At 43.8% G+C, this 17,777-nt stretch overlaps 1 protein-coding gene across 3 annotated transcripts in view; it reads right to left on the reverse strand.

Annotated features, from left to right (window-relative positions):
• The window catches only part of prx (periaxin), a 35,204-nt gene extending 17,748 nt beyond the window's left edge, over positions 1 to 17,456 (reverse strand). For all 3 annotated transcript variants that reach the window (XM_030394277.1, XM_030394258.1, XM_030394268.1), the window contains exons 1-7: positions 17,190 to 17,456; positions 6,046 to 6,101; positions 4,096 to 4,203; positions 2,565 to 2,690; positions 1,786 to 1,945; positions 504 to 697; positions 96 to 337 (exon numbers count right to left, since the gene is read on the reverse strand). In XM_030394277.1, the coding sequence (XP_030250137.1) occupies positions 96 to 337; positions 504 to 697; positions 1,786 to 1,945; positions 2,565 to 2,594 (626 nt within the window). In that variant the 5' untranslated portion in view covers positions 2,595 to 2,690; positions 4,096 to 4,203; positions 6,046 to 6,101; positions 17,190 to 17,456. The remainder of the gene's footprint in view (positions 1 to 95; positions 338 to 503; positions 698 to 1,785; positions 1,946 to 2,564; positions 2,691 to 4,095; positions 4,204 to 6,045; positions 6,102 to 17,189) is intronic.
• Positions 17,457 to 17,777: the final 321 nt, after the last annotated feature.

The following is a 17,777-nucleotide window of genomic DNA, read 5'->3' on the forward strand; positions in this document are numbered from 1 at the left end:
CAGAAAATCTTCACATGCTGTTTATTTAGTACAGCAGGTACTGATGACAGTTTCAACATGAAAAGCAAACACTGCAGGAACACAAAAAGGCCAACCTGATCCTCCTCTTTGCCTTCCCCGCGGCTGCTGCTCCTTCTGCTCCTCCTGCTTCGACCTTCACGTTCCGACTCGGTTTGAATTTGGGGAGAGAAAACTCCACGTCCACGTCACTCATCTCCAGTCTTGGGGGCGTTCCCTCGACCACCAGCTCCTCTCTCCGCTTCTCTTTCAGCCTCTTCAGACCAAAACGACCACCTCTCTTCTTCTTGACCTTGAACGGCTTGCTGCCCTTCACACTCTGAAATATAAACAAACACACATTAAGAGGTTCAGTCGACATTTGAGGGTCTGCGGTGTGAGTATTGTCTTATTTGTTAGGGTGCTGATGATTAAAAGGTGCACTATGTAGTTAGTATAATGGAGAATGTATGTATCAAGTTGCATTTGGGAATATTATTGATTACCATTTTAGATATCTTTGCTTTGGGACCTTTGACCTCCAAACTGGGAACTCGAGGCCGCACGCTGACCTCCGCTCCAGGGATGGTCCTCTTCAGTTGGAAGCTGACCTTATAAGGCTCCGCACACTGAAGGATCTTCAGAGCGTCTTCATACTTGACATTGTCGAAGTAGACCTTGGCACTCAGCAGCTGGTCACCTTCACACAGAGAACATAATGAATGAAAGAGTCAGTGTCAAGACCTGTCACAGCTGTTGAAACTTTCACACCTCTACAACTCAGTTTGCATTTTTACTGATTTGAGAGAATCATGTGTATAAGAGCAGTAATGTCCTGCATCCAGTGGTTGGTAGATTAGCCACAAACTGTACTGAAGCACAGCCGTTTATTACAAGAAGTACTCTGAGGATCTTGTCTTTGCTGACCTCCAGTGGTTTCAACTGTTCACCTTCCCTCAGTGAAGTACAGGTGTACTCCAAGACCTCTTGACATCACTGTTGGGTGTGGTTACAGGCGCAGCAAGCATACTTATGCCCACAACCAGAAGGCTCCGCACACTGAAGGATCTTTAGAGCGTCTTCATACTTCACATTGTCCAATAATTTGTGGTATTTCAATGTCAGTGTTCACTTTTTTTCACTTTAATCTGAGTTTTATACTGTACTTGAAATACTGCATTCCATGTTGTTTATAAAATGATTCCCTTTTATTATCATTGTCATTATTATGATTTCGTATGATGCTCAATTTAATGGTTAATGTTGTTGCACAGATCAATAACTAATAATAATTAGCATCTGGATGCTTAAAGCTGGAGTACGACATTTGAATGTAGGATTTTGATTGTAACGAGATGCCGTCTCTCAGCCCGGTATCAGCTGCAGGTCGCTGTAAACTGAGCTGATGCTTGTTAGCATTAGCTGCTAGCGCTGATAAGACATACCAATGGTGAAAACTGAGAAAAACATCTCATCTAAACATGCAAGTTAATTACATTATTATTATTATGTGGCCAGGATCGTACGGTGTGATTCTTGCAAATGATTACGGTTAAATTAGATTTTCTACTCTTGAGATCACAATAGTGGACGGTTGGCACAACTATTAATATATTTAGGGTTACATACACAACTATACTAGATTGATAATCAGAACATCATGTTCCCAAACCCAGGACACACACTCACCATGGCTCAGAGTTTGCAGTTTACATATTTTTATTTAATTTCTTGTGTGGATTATGTTCATTTTAAAGCACTGAGAATGTCAATCATGACCGCAGCTACCTTCCTGTAGACTGAGATGTTTAGCAGCAGGTGAGTCTTTGAGGACATCTTTAACGAAGATGCCTCGCTGTCCTCCACCCGTCACACTGTAGCCGCTGGCTCCAGCCTCCGCCTCCGTCTCCACCACGATTTCCACGATTTTAGACGTCTCCTCCACACACTGAAACACGGACACACAGCTTTTAATATCTCTATAACATAAACAGTTTACAATCAGTCTCAGTAATGGAATACGGCCGTCATCTTCACCCACACACTGTTTGGATAACAATCACTATGGCTTGAAAATATGTGAGAAAAATACAAAAGCGATTCTGTGGATGCAAAATATAAATTATGCAGCTTCAAGGACATGCTTCACATCACATCTTCTGTCCGTCTACTTCTCTTTGTTCGAGCTTCAACACTGTTTTATATCTCGTGTCACTCGCTTGAGTGAGTGCAGAATTTGCGGTACAGTTATTTGTCACTTCACACTTTACTTCTGAATCCATTTTATCCATTAAGCTGTCACGGAGGAAAGGTCACTCTATTCTTGGACTACATCCACTTTTCCAGTGACTGACCACAGGAAATAACTCGTAGACGACTCAGAAAGGAAAGAGTGAATTGTGAACTTCACAAATTATTGGAGTGACATTTTTGTGTGCAGCGTCGTCCGTCTGCTTCATCATCGCTGATTTGTGGTAATTAGAAGTCTCCAGTTGCTGTTTAACCACTGACAGAAACATGAGAAGGAAATATTTAGGCCTGAGAGGGTTTAACTGACTGCTGCTTACCGTCTGTTCTTCTGTGGGTTCTGAGTCCATCTCTGGTTGGGCCAGTTGGCAGGTCGACTCTCTCAGGTGACTTCTCTTCTGACTCAACACCTGCTTCAGCTCTGCATGGAGCTTCTCCTTCTGCACCTGCAGACAGCACAAGGGGGGATCATCGTGTGTTTAACCCTTTTAAAATGTTAATAACATCACAAATTTCTGTCAATAAAACATATATGCAATTTGTAATGTTCCTTACTTTTATGCAACTTACCTGTGTTAACACAATGACTTTACTCCTAATAATTTGGGAATTACACAAAAAAGAGAATGTCAGAATCTGACAATTGTGTTTTCCAAAGTCAATTAACTAATTGAGGCTAACTGAGGCAAGGCTAATATTTTGAGCCAAACAAAAATACTCTACTATACTACTTTTGTAAAACCATTGATTTAAAATGTTATATATTTAATTGGATAAAATGTTTACAATATTTCTCTAATAGAACAAAAAACAGGAAATGTGTACGCAGTCTTTTTGTGTACTGTTGCTTCATCGTGCCTGTTAGCTACATTGATTATTTCTGCCCAAAACCAGCAGGTGTCGCTGTCCCGCGACAGGCAGCAGCACCGCTTTGTATCACAAAAACTCTTAAAATGCTAACGTGCTACATTTCAGTGCATGCATGTGTGTCAGAGTGTTTACAGCCGACACCTGCAGCTGGTTTCAGATTTGCCACATTCAGATGTTCTTTGTTGCCGACTCTGCGTCCAGCAGCTGGCGGTCACCTGCTGCGGTGTGTGAAAAGGCCAACGACTGGCATCTGTGCTGAGCTGGGAGAAATGAAAGGTTGTTTATGTGGTGGACAATGACCTCAGCAGATCGGGCCGAGACTATTGTGATCCAGTTTGTATGGGGCTGCTGGCTGCTGGGGTCACCAGGTCAGCATTCTGAAGTGCAGTGTAGTTCATAAAAAAAAATGTCTGCGTGCGACTGGAGGCTTGAAGTCCTGAGGTCAATGTCACCAGGACTCTGCTCTAAAGTATAGCACAGTGGCCGCGTTCACCAGGAGCGTGCAGGTACATGTAAGACCACATCTGGATCAACTTGATCATTTTTCTATTTTACATCGGTGTCACCAATAAGACAAAGTTTGTAGGTTTCTTTTTCAAAATCAAATTCTGAGGCGAGGCTCTAAGTGGGCTGATAGAAGGTGTCATAGTTACCTTTTTGTCGAATATTAAAGTGGTATCGACCTCCAGTCCAGTTCCCAAAACTCTGAGGCTGAACTTGGAGCATGTTTGCACGCTAACGTTAGCATTCAATTCACCAGCTGTGCCAATGTAACATTGCTAATGTTTAGCATGCTCACTGTCTGTGCAGTCCATAATCCATGAGTTCAGTACATTTCCCTGGAGATGCATGTATGTAGCGCGTTGATGATTTCCCTTGTGTGTCGCTGTTTTGCTGTTCTAGTTGTGTTGGATTCATGCAGGAAGGTGTTTGTGTGTATTGCAATGTGTGTGTGTGTGTGTGTGTGTGTGTGTGTCTCACCACTCTCTCGGGGCTCTCCTGTTCGTCTGTGGAGCCGCTGTGGTGAGGGTTGCGTTGCGGGGCAGAGGGGGATCTGTTGGAGGGGGGCGACCGCCTCTTGTCTTTTACCTGCCCACAGAGTAGCAGACAGCGTCAAGTCACTTTGAAATGTTCATGCAGCCGAGGCTGTCAGAGCGGTTTTTACCCTTCAAGGCAACTAACATGATTATTTGAGCCTCCACTGCAGCTTTGTACTGCAGCTGCTGGGAGACTGGTTGGCGAAAAAACCTGAGAAACGTGGGGACTGTGATTTGAATTTTCTCAATTTATTTCAGCAATCAGTGACATTCTCAGCGTTCAACCCTCCACCGCTCCAGTGAGGCTACTGAACAGAAGAAAACTGGCTGTGCTGGAAGGCTGCAGGCTCCAAGGTTTAAAATATACAGTATGTTATAAAGTGCACGCGAGGTTCAGTCAGCCTTCACTGCAAGAATTATAAAGGTAAAAGGATTTTTGTACTCTGGATGCCGACCGTGCGCTGCTGTTGCCGGTCCACTTGAAGAAAAAAACGAAGCTGGAAGAGTTTCTGACAGCTGGACTTCAGTCAGAACACGACAACATGGCTTTTATCTTCATCATCATCAGCATCATCTCCAGTTGTCTCATTACAGAGAGAATTTTACTCGCTGCTTCGTATCTCAACTTATGTTTCAAAGACAGGACACGGTCTCTGCCCTAATTTAGGATTCCTAACTCAATTTGGATGCTTCTTTATTAGGTAAATTCCCATCCAAAAATAAGAGCAGATTTTGTTCCTAAATGCAGTTAAACCAGTTTCCAATATCAAAAATCCTAAATGTCATCCTAAACTGAGTTAAGATAGGATTTCAGATGAATGAGGGTCTCCTTTCTTTTTCTATTACTGCGTTTATTTCTGCTACCCACAGATATCACCACAGGAGGAGGTTGAACGGAGAACGCTGACCTTGTTTATTTTAATAAATCTGAATATAAATTCCTCAGAACTTTTAGTGCAATTTGTTAGTCGAACTGAATCAAAACAAACTGCCTTTTACCTCCTTTCTGGAGGGGAATGACTCTGTCATGTTCCAGCCTCCCGTATCTCCTTCCTCTGGCTGCTTGATTTGTAAACTCTCACATAGTTAATCTTGTAAAAACATCCTGTTCTAACACTTCATCTGTGGTCAAGCTGCCATGAACTCTCACACACACCAACCAGCCCACAGATCCCCAGTCCAGATCGTAGTTAAAAAAAACAAAGTGAGGCTCATTCAGAGGATTTTTTTGCCAATCAAATACCTCTTTTTAATCCTTTTTTTAACACACAGCAGTTGTGTCAGCTATTGTGTGAAAATCAATGCCATAATCTACGTCGTTACACACATGCACACACAAAATCAGTAGCCTGCAGCCAACACTAAAACATAAAGCGAGAATGATTTAGTACCCTGTATATGAAGTTAAGTACACAACCAAAACTAATGTACAACTCTCCTCATAAAGTGCAACGATGCCCTAAATTTAAAGCATATCAGACGAGCCTAACATCCTCAGTGAAGTCCATTCTTGTGCAGCAACTAACAGTAACATCTGTCCACACTCATTTATTTCATCAAACTGCAATCACATAAAAGAATCGCTCGGCTGAGTGGAAGTGTCGGCTGTGGATTCAGAGCTGATGTGCGGCGTGTTATTACTGTGTGGAGGACAGATGGCGCATTCAAAATGGAACGAGCGTGCAGAAATGAAACATGCACCGTCTCATTCTCATGGAATACTCCTAGTTTCTCGCGTTGATCGTCTCATTATTCAGCTGTTTAAGGCCTCGAATCTTTAATCTTTAACATCGTACCAGCTCAGTCTTGTGTAACAGCTCTCACTAAAGATAACGACCCTCGTCTGGTTGTTTTTTGTATCTGCGCGCACAGACGGGGAGTCGTGTTTACTTACGGCTGGATCTCTGGTCTGGCTGAAAACATGGCTGTCCTCTTGGTCTCTGTCAGAGTCTGAAACAGAAAGAAGAGACGACTCAGGTCAATCTGCTGTTTGCTTATTCAGTCCAGTTATACGGTGACTGCAAGGAAGTGCATTCTTATAATTTCTTGACCTGCTGTCATTTAGATTAAAGCATAAGGAGGGATTCTATTAAACTAACACATATTAAATAACCTCAAACTGATTCTGCGAGAGCTGCATAGAAAAAGTAGAAGGTTCATTGTGCTCGTCTCGCTGTAGTCCCTGATGAGTTCAACGTACGAGAGACAGATCACTTTGTTGATTTATCTTTTTCCTTTTACAAAGTCTGGAAACTTTCACATTTCCTACATTTCTACCACAGAGTGATGTGTGTACGTCTAAATGCTTCCCATTTCCACTCTCTTTCAGTTTTAAACGGCATCATCAGCTTTCACAGCAGCTGCATATATTTATGTTTCAGTGATTTTTTTTATACACAAAGATGTGTCTGGCAGGATGACACCAGTCGACGCTGACATGCCATCGAAACAGGAATGTTCGGTATCACATACGGACAAATTAGCTCCTGTAGTGTTCTTAAGAAAGTGTAGCACCAGGTGTTCATGTCGAGCTCGCTCACGTGGAGCTCCAGCGTCTGCAAGAGTGACACAGCTGTCGGCGTGAAGCTTCTGCGGCGGCGTTCTTGAGATTCTTTCCGTCATCTTGCTCATGCCTCTGCACCGGCTACACGAGCACAAGCCATCCAAACTCTCCACTTAGACACTTTAAGAAACCAGTGATACAACTGCAAACATCCACGACGGTTTACTTTCCGACATATGTTCAGAGTTTCTTAAGTTTCTTTCATACACTCATACCGTATCTTAAAGCCATCGCAATCAAAGGATGAGACGTTTGTTATTGTTTGCTGTGGCACTGGGAAAGAAAGCTCCTAACTTTTACAATTCACATGCATTAGTAACTGTATAAAAGTCATATCAACAGAAATGACTCTGACTCTTAACTCTGTTTTAGGACTAGCAGGGATGTCACCCAACCATAGCAGGCAAAAGGGCAAAGCTTTCCGGGCCCAAGTCACTCGGGGAGCCAATGTAAGACAGTAATAATCATGTCCATCCTATTAAAGCGTTAATAACCAAAGTTGTTTTCTTTTTTTATATGCAACATCAAGCGTGGCAGCCGGCAACATGACCTGATAAATGTACGGATCCAAACAAACTCCTGCCTAATGTTAAACTGAATTTTCTCACATCAGGACTTGAACATAAATCGTGTTACCAGAGAAGAAAGTAAAATATAGTGAGCTTACAGAGGCTCTAGACTCAAAAAGTAATATATCGACCAACTCTTTTTGCTTTGTTAAGCAGTCTTGGGGAGGTTCCATGCACTGGACCTTTTCTGCGGGCGGGCCTGCAGCCAAATATAGTAAAAAGGACCGGGCGGAGGCCAGACAGGATAGATTCCATGGCTAGCTTCCTGTCCGGTCAGACGGTCAAGGTTGCCAGGCTGGCAAATGTTTTAAATGTATTTGGTATTCATCGACCAGTCAGCATGGAGCACTGAGCGGCAGGAACCAGTGAAGCTCAGCGTTTTGAGCACCGACTATAAAACGCATCAACTGATACAATGCTTAGATATATTTTTATCTTTATTAAAGATGCCAAAAACTCTCCCAAGCTCGGAGTTGTTAAAACTTCTACATGTCCACGGTAACTTACAAACAGCAGCCCAAACAGACGGAGTCAAGTCTGCAGGAATCATTTCAAAACCTCATTAATTTAAGGGAGGACTTTGCAGAATGTGTGGAAGCTCCTCCCCTGGTCAGTTTACCATCAGTCCATCAGCGACATATCTCTGCTCGAACAGGAATCACTCGGCTTTCCGTCACCGCGGCCCCCAGCGATCTCATTCCTCACAGTCCGGCCTTCATGTGATCGCTTTTTTAACTGCCTTAGTTTAGCTATGTGTGTGTGTGTGTGTGCGTGAGGGAGAAAGCCCATCAGTGTGTTTGGGCGTGTAGAGTGTCAGCATGCAGCGTGGATGTCGTGCCTGTTTGGGTGTGTTGGAGGTATCTGGTATCTAGGAGGTCACAGGAACACATAACACACATTCAGTGCTGCCCGGTCGTCGGCGTATCGGTCGCAGGACGCAGATCGACTCTTAACACGTGAAGTGAGACGCTCTTAAGGGATGAGAAGGGAGACATCGAAACCACCCTGAGCTCCTGTTAGATCACTAACTCTGCTGCTCCTGCGGTGATAATCAGATATAATAATACAGAAGGTAATGAGCCCCATGTTGAGACTATAATCATTTTTTGTTTTATTCCGTGAAGGTCTGATGTTATTGTGAGCCAAATACTGACAATAACAACCTGATATCGGACACTCAAGACATTTCTGTTCATTAAATTTCCCAGATCAAACATCTAGAAATGAGAAAACGAAGAAATGCTGCTTGTGCTGTATGATGAAAGAATATAACTCAGCTCACTTTAAACACCGAATCTTACATAGTTCAGATATTTGGACACATTTCTTGCAGCATCGCGCTCGTCAGACAGAGACGCTGATCTTGACGTGATGAGATCGAAGCTTTCAAACTATTATTTCTGTGCTGAGTGACTGACGTTGCCTCAGCAGGTGCAGCCACCACACCGCTGTGTTAATGGCCTCAAAGTGGCAGTCAGAGTACAAGTGAGCAGTCGTCACTGCTGTCTGTCATTAACGCACAGCACACAAGACAGTGACAGTGACGTGGAGGCAACAGTTTGAATTCAACGTCTACAAATAGAAGTCTTCGGTAGTTTTCGGTTATAAAACGAGAAGTCTCCTGAACTCTGACTTTATGAACTTGGGTCACACCTCGGGAGGAAAACAGCGTATTTCACTTACAATTTAAAAGCTATCTGCTCTTCTTGTGGAGGTTTGCACCTGACAGCAGCTGTAAACTGTGTGACAGACAGACGGCAGCAGGTGGAGGAGGTGGCACTCCCTGGACGGAGCAGAGGAATGGTGGGATGGCCGAGGAGGAGGAGGAGGAGGAGGAGGAGGAGGAGGAGGAGGAGGAGGAGGAGGTGAACATTTGAAATGCCTTGCAGCCCAGTCTTTTTATAGACCAGACCCACACATCTGCAGGCCTCCACACGCCTGGTGACCTCCCCGATCAGCACGGACCCCCAAACCCGCTGCGTATGTAGGCACAGACAAGTGGAGAAGGGGAAGCTAAAATTCCAACCCTGACTCCTGTTTGTTTATTACTAACTTGTTCTAACGATGAACAGAATTTCGCTCCCTGATTTACGTTCATACTGTAGCTGCTCAGTCTCCAGGACAAAATCCAACCATTTAACATTCCTGCAAACCACAGACGCTTCTACACATTATGTCATAGTATATGTACCATATTGACATATTTATTACCTGACTCTCATATCGGGAGGCGGCGGCGGTGGAGTTCAGGCCACCATGGCATTTCAGTGTTTGCAATAGAACCGGATATTTTTAAGAAGACCTCCAGACATTGTCGGCTGCGTTTGTGGCGACAAAACCAGATATTTTTTAACGGGAAGTCAGACGAACTACACTCCCCTCTAACGAAGCCTTTAATACCAGGACATTTATTAACATTTATTTATTATTCAGACTCAATAATTGTCTGTTCAACTGGTACAAAACGTTTAAACTCCTAATAATTCAGTGGATGAGAGGCAGAGCATCCTGCTAATGATGCAGCTGAAGACTCTCAGACCGCGAAGATCGGAGAACAAACCGGAAAGCTGAAGAGCTCGTTGGAGCTGTCAGCCACGCTGCAGTTTGTCTAGAAGGAGCTGGATTAAGTTGTCTGGAGTGATAACGCAGGCGGGTTTGTTACCGAGGTCATAGAGCGGAAAAGACGGCTTAAACACAGTCTGACAGCACCTTTCAACTGCAGCACACAGCCTGTGCAAAAGGCTTAGTCACAACAACATGACTAATGCCTTTTCACTTTCTCTGTCAGCTTTACATGTCATCAGTCTTTATTAGCGAGAGCAGCGCAAAGATAAGGTGCATTTACATATTCAGGCCGAGAAGCTGCACAGCTGCAACATTTCCCTCTTAATGTGGGTAAGTGAGAGAGACCGGTGCAGTTTAAAGTATATAACTCACATGAGCAACAAACTAAAAGGGATTAAAAAACGATGGAAGAGTCCTGACTGAGCATTTCATCACCTTTATCTATATTTCTTACAATAACATGTGAAAAGTCACTTGAACCCTTCAGCTTTACTGCAAGTTTTAGGTCACTGATTATCTGTGAAACACAATTTTGCTGTTTTGGTTCACTCTCACCTCTCATAGGGACTAGCTTGTGTATGATGAAGCACTTAGCTGCTAAAGAACCTGATATTTCCCTCAGAAGTTGGTAGAGAACACAAATAGAGTTACAGAGAGTAAATGAAGGACTTAGATTCATCAGGATAAACAAAAGAGACTTCAAATGAATGATAATGCTGCTCTGTAACGGCTGGATGAGTAAATAAGCAACTGAAGGTGATGATGGAGTATGTCAGCGTTGTGTCACGACTTGTTTCCCCTGTTCGTTCGTTCGTTTTCTTCCGCTTTATCCATGCAGGTCGCGGGTGATGTTACCGCTTTTATACCACCTTTTTCAAGGTGGAGCGGGGATACTGGGGCCAAATCCAGTGGCTCCTGTTTCCCCTGCTTAGGTTTTATTTAAACAGCTAAAACTGTTTAAGTTTCAGGAAAGATCATTTTGGTTAAAGAAACGACCTTAGTAAAGAGGAACATGAAGAGGGAATGAAGAAGAGATCCCCATGTTTTCTTCTGTGCATGACGACTACAGTATGGTTAAGATCAGGCAACACACCTGGTAAAGTATAAAATATATTGTAAGAGTTGCTGATACGGTGAATAAAAAGGCGAATGTTAATTGCAGGTTTCTGTGATGGGATGCCAGCTGCCTGTCCACCACTCCGACCTCTGCACACCCACTGAAGGGCAAACTGCTTCCTGCAGTTGCACATTGGCTTATGGACATAATTCCTGCGACACCAGACTTTGTGTGTGCAAGGTCGCGCTCTTCGTGCACACAATCACCCGCTCTGTTTTTGTAGCCGTGCAACAGCAGAACGCCACTTTGCGATCACTCAAACAACTGCAAGAAATCACTCGTCAGGAAAGATGAGGGGTGTCTTTAGAAGAGCGACTGATCTCAGCACTTAAAAACCACGACTCGCCTCTTGTTTCAAACCTTTTCATTTCAGCGCCAGCCAGTTTTTTTTTGTGCTTAAACCTGAGCAGATCTTAACCAGTGTTGTCGCAAAAATGAAACTGGAAATTGAAGCGTAGAGCGACCTAAAGTTTCAGGTTTGCAGACGCACAATGCCGACGTTCACTCTGGTGTCTGGCTTGTTGTTTTGTCCCGCACTGTCCTCCTCTGACTTCCAGCGGCAGCCTCATGAAGCTCTGCTGCTCTAAGCCTATCAGAGGGGGACAAGTTAATGATGTTATAGTTGGCTCAGTGATGGCTGGACCGGAGAATCAGGTGTCAACCCTAAGAAAACAACCACCTACCTGCCCTTTAAGAAGCCGGTAACACTGGTTGGACATCACACTCTGCAGCAGCGATGCGCCACATGAGAGACAGCTGAGGATGTGTGTTTGTGGTTTATTTGTGGCCTGAGGTATTATCAGCAGAGGCCAGATATCGACAAAAATAGGTTTTCTCTTCACACGCTTACATAACGGTACACACACACACGCACACACACACAGGAAATACCGCAACACTTTTTCACAATTGGTGGCAGCCGGAGTGCATAACACAAATCTTATTGGATCTAATTTTAGGACAATCGCACGACCAGCGGAGGGAAACTGTTTCTACTGCAGACAGCAGACTGACTGTAAATACTTCAACAAACCGCATCACTTCCTAAAAAAACCAAAAAAACCCACAATCGACATGTAGGATTCCTCTGAGAGCGGGAACGCAAGACTCCCTCTGCTGCTTGGAATTAGAGGGAAAATGAAAAGTCCTTGAAAGTAAATATAGACAGACGTGTCTGAATCCATATTTTTTGTGCAAGAATAGAAGTGAAAGTTTACTTGATGTCGGTGAATATGTGACGTTGTGCTGTCTGCATGTGTCTCCTGCAGTTGTGTCGCCGTTTCACACGACTCCTGCCTGAAGCAGGTGTGACGGTCAGGTGCGTGCATGACTGAAGCCATATCTGTGACACAGCACAAGTAGGAAGTGTTCACACATTCAGGCATTTTTCTTTTTTCAGTGGTTGACTGTGAGCTTCTGTAAAGCCGTGTAAACTACGCAATGTTTGGTCCTTGAATATGAGGGAATTTGGCTCAGAAACACCCAGACTGAAGATTTTCCAGAGATCAAAGCTGCGATATAATGCAGTTTTAAATTATAAATTGTAAATCTGTTTTTAACTCTGTCTCAGAACTGTTGGATTGATTGTCTGAATAACAAAATGACAGCTTCACAGTGACCTTTAAAGGAGAGTATCAGACAATTGATTGGTTTGAGGAGCAACGGCACAAAGATGACTGGACAGATATGATGATGTAACACAATCAAAACATCACCAACAGAAGAATAACGACAATATCTGACTGAACAGGAATATAAACTTGTGTTATTGTCTTACTGCAGGAGCCTCAGACGTGAGGCTCGACTCCAACATAACAAAAACATGTCGGCAGTGTGCGGTGAGCATGAACAAATATCAAACACTGAAAGAGTCACTTCACCCAAAGTTACAGGAAAAGCATCTCAGCCAGTCCGACAGTCGTGGTGTTATGTGGTGTTAAGTGGTGTAGTTCTGCCTCCACCAACATACAATGAAGGTGAAAAGAATTTCACCTCTGTCAACATAATTTATGAGGGACTTTTTATTAGTAACTGCGGTGTTATGCACGTTGAACTGTTTACTGGGAGGTCTGTGTAATATCCAGACTAACAAGGACATTGTTAGTGGAAAGACGCTCCACTGGTTTAGTTTCACAGATAAAGGTCAGTTTACTGCTCGGGAGGAGAACAAGCGAAAACAGTTATATAAGGTCTGTTTAAGTCTTTAATGGCGAAGCGACGTTACGTTCAGGAGGTTCTGATGAAAATACGATATTGTATGCTTTCTGGGAAATATAGGAGTCAGTGTCACAAACGTCAGACTATCTCTGCTTCAGTAAGATTTTCTAGACGTCGGGCTTCTGAAACAACACTTCCACACTTTGTTATGACTGTGAACTTCAGTCTGTCATTATTATTTAACATACATTACATTTAATCATTTCCTTATTAAGTAATATTAAGTCTTGTGAGAGTTGAAACCATTCTATCAGGAAAAAACTCGCTCCTTTCCTCCTTTTATTCATTTGGCTTTTGTTCAAAACAAGCAATCGAAGCCACAGTCGATCGAGAAGTACTCAAGCTTCACCTCTAAGTTTCACGTTCCACCCGATAAGTGCTTCAACGCCTCAGGTGCAGGAAATAACACAGAAGTACATATCAAGTGTTGGTGTTCTTAAGATGCTGCCTATCAGTCATCAGTTCATTCACAAGAGCCAACACCAACATGGCATTGTGTTTCTGATCTGCTGTTTGTCAAGCAATCACAGATCCGTCATCAGAGGTTAGGAAAAGAGAATTTTTTTTAAAAAAAGTCTGTTTTCCCTCCTGGTGAAGTGCTGCTGATTCTGCTAGAAGATCTGTTTTTGTTGTGATGTGTCAGAATCAAAAGAAACCTAAAGCCCTCCGGTCAAATATGAGTTTTTCTTCTCTTCCCCTTCAGTTGAAATGTTTGAGCTTTGCTTCTGTTGAATAATTTATGTGCAGAGTTTGACACTAGAAGGCCTGTGGGCATGATACGGGGCATCGCTAATAGTTTGGAAGCCGATATTCAGCATACGAAGTATCTACAGGACTTCGCGGTGATGTGGGAGACATCTCGTTTGAAGTCAAAGTTCTGAAGTGACACAAATCTGCATAATCATCTGAGGACGTAACTTTGAGGAATTTGACAAAATATTAGAGCTTTTTTTGTGGAAAAACACGAATCAATACATCTTAAAACATTTCTAGAGGGGAACTTAAAGTCTACAGAAGAGCAAATGTTGGCAAGTTTCAGTGAATTACTAATGATGTACTTAAAATATTGATTATCTGTGTGCGTCTACATCAAACAGAGTAACTGTGTGAAAGTAAAAAAGGGTCGGATGCCTCAACTAGCACTGCACCACCTCTTTTACAGGCAAAGTTTGTGGAACTTGTTGGTGTTCAGGAGGAAGCAGACTGTAATAATTGGATGTTTTGCTGCCCCACTTCAGCAGGAGAAGGAAGAGAAAGCTTGTGGAGCTCAGTGGCTCCATCAGATCCTCGACACCGTCCGGGCTTTGACTCCACCCGAGCTGAATGTTTGGGAAGTCCTGCAGCGCTGAGCCACTTTAGATAAAAGCATCCCCCCCCCCTAAAAAAAAAAGCTCAACGTCCAAACCGTTCAAGATGGGTGAGACAGATCTCCTGGTTGTCTGAGACATCAGATGGACAAAACAAGACACACCCGCCGGCGCGAGCCTCTGGACAGGAAATGCCTCCATGTAAACAGGAAACAGAGATTTTTGACAGATACACTCATCACATGGTGGGACACACGTGGCTCTGCTCATCTGGGGATATACATTTACCGCAGACTGTCAACTGTGTTTCTCATTTTATAGGAATAAATATATGTAAGTGGTATTTTGAGTATTAGATGACAGGCGCTCTCGAGTCATGTGTTTACACGAGTCTTCCTTCCTGAAAAATCCTCTCGGCTCTCTTGTGTACACTGACGGAAGTTCACCCTCGTACGTACGTCAAGCAGTGTTTCCTCATGAGGTCTCCCCCTCCTGAGCTGCCCAATCAACTCTTGACCTTACTTCCTGGTCTAAAATTAACCCCACCCACAACCGCAACCACCTCCGCCCGAAGTCTGTCGCCAGGAAACTGCTATCATCATCCATCATTTCATCCGTGACGTCATTTACTCTCAGCCCGCTCGGACTACACCCGCTGCTGCACACCTTCCTGAGCGACACGTTGCCTCAAAATAAAGTTCTTCGTCCACAATAACAAAATGCCACAAGAGTTTGAAACCTGAGATTTTATTTGTGGCATCAGACTGAGACCTGCGATCGCTGTGACAGCTTGTACCCACAGAATTAGTGGAGTGTTCAGTTACTGGCATGCATTTAAACAAGGCCAGCTGGAGGAAAGAGACGCTTGGCATCTACAGTTATGATACAGAGACAACAACAACTTTAACTTCCATATCCACAAACATATTCAAGCATTGTCTATAATGCTGAAAGAGTACAAAGACAGAAGACGACTCCAAAAGTTGCAACCAGAAGTAAGGTTAATAAAAAATGTTCATTCGGAGAACAAATAATCGTTGTTTAATAAAATATTACCAGGATATAAAAATACTCCTTGTTCCACCCAGTTCAGTGTTACCTGTCTGTTAATGTTGTCAGATTCACTTACTGTAGCTGCCATTACAAAAGACTTACCATTGAATTCAGGCTCAGTACTTTCAGAAAAGTATCAGAAGCATCTGTTTTTCTCTTTCACACTTAAGCAATAAATCAGCAGCAGCATAAACAAGTGAATCAGTCCGAACAGTTCCACCTGAAGGAGTGGAAATATCTGATTCAAGGAGCTAAATGACAAAAAATATTATCTGTTGACCGGGAGGCCCTAATGCAAAAATTGCAGGAACCAGCCACGGTGTATTCACAGTGGTTGAACTTGACCCTAATAGCATAAGTTGTGTTCTGTCATGTAATTAATGTAAATGCTAGAATTAAGATAACGAGCCATGTTGATGTAAGATGTGTTTTAAAGTGTGTTTTATTGGATCAGGCTCGTCACTGTGTGTATTTTGCCCTATAAAGCTTTGTCCGTCCTGCTGTTTGGCAGTTTGAGACGGAAGATGAACTCAATGAAACAATCTTTCTGTAAATTACAGACTTCATTTTGTGTTGAAGGGAAGTCACAGTTTGGATGATCCATCGTGCACACTGATACACTTTTCTCAGGTCTGCGTTCGGTCTTGTAATCAAATCACAAGGTTTGGCATAATGTCCGCTCCAATATGTTTTCTGTGGCCCCAGAACTGCCCGGTGCGTACATTATGTAACTCATGGGTACAGAGTGGGTGTGTTGTGGCTACAGCCGCCCCTGAACCCACTTTGGGCCAACAAACATACCAGGCCAGTGTACGAGCTCTGAGGTGGAGCTGGAATTGGGAGGCAAACAGATCCTGTGACCGTCACACTGCAGCTGTCGCTGGTGTGTAACATTAAGACAGGGGCGGTTTGAAATGACCGCCTCCTGCCACCAGCAGCTCCGTCAGCTCTGCTCTGCAGCATAAAGCGTCTTAAACTTATTTTTGTCGGGGACACTCTGTCGTTAAGATACAATCAGGTGCTTTTTTATAAATGATTCAGTGCCGCGTGCTGGAGGCCGCACCCATCTGCCTCTCCTAAAGGTTGAATAAATGCTACAAATAATTCTCAAGTGTTATTCGACCCCGCTCTGATTACAAAACACTCTTATAAACTTGGAGTCATAGTGACATGCCACACTGCAAATAGTTACCCTGAAGCCCAGTGAATACTCAAGTGTTTGTAACCAGCAACTGGCATGTTGGAATAAACACAAGCGGCAGCTGTCTTACTAAAACTGTCTTTGCATTTAAACAGCGCGCTATTGTTATCCTCTCAAGTCAGCAATGTGCAGTCTGCAGTCTGCTGCTACATAAACTATTCTGCACAGCTCCTGGCAGCTCCTGAGCTGCCAAATGTTGAAGCAGTGTCTCAGAAAATAAAACAAGTTCTCAGGCAGATTTTAAACTAAATTAAACAGACACACAGTAAAATCGCAGAGCAACAAAGGCACGGCTGCCGAAGATGCCTCAACGCTGCTGCTTCTCCAGAAATGAAGTTTTTAGTCGCGTTCAGCCACGACTCCTAACGCCGGCTGTCCTCTCTGCACAGCAACACCTTCAGGTATCAGCAGACTGCACCTTATTGAACCACATCCATCCAGCCTACCTGACTTGTCGTGCCTCCTCCAGCAGTTCAAAGGTGACAGACCTCCACCTGCAGCAGCGCAGCTTCAATCTCAGCCTCTCTCTTCTTTCTTTTTCCTCTCACGACTCTCCCTCTCTCTAACGTTCACTTCCTGTCTGTCCTCAGCTGCTCTCCTTCACTTGTTCTTGTTGCTCTTGGTGGTATTCTCTGATCTTTCCCCCTCTCTCTCTCTCTCTCTCTCTGTCTCAGGCCTTTGCCCCTTGTCACCAGCCAGCCTGTTGCTCCCCTCACTGAAGCCTCAGGCCTGGCCCGGGCCCATGGCATCTCTGGGACGGACGCATCCGGCCGCCTGATTGGCCCGAGAGCAGAGAGATGCCCCCATATTAGGGCAGAAACAGGCGGGGCTGCGATAAAGGAGGGAGGAGAAGAAGATAACAAAGTTTGTGACATAGCAGACTGTCTGTCTGAGAAGTGAGACCACGGACTGTTTCTCCCTCCGTCTCTCAGATGACTGCAGCATGTCTCCTCACAGAAACCTGCACAGCTAAATGAAATCCATCATAAGTAGACACAGAAACAGAGCTGTGCTGGAAGGTGACTTGTATAATC

The sequence above is a fragment of the Sparus aurata genome, chromosome 2, assembly GCF_900880675.1.
Source record: "Sparus aurata chromosome 2, fSpaAur1.1, whole genome shotgun sequence".
NCBI classification, from domain to species: domain Eukaryota; kingdom Metazoa; phylum Chordata; class Actinopteri; order Spariformes; family Sparidae; genus Sparus; species Sparus aurata.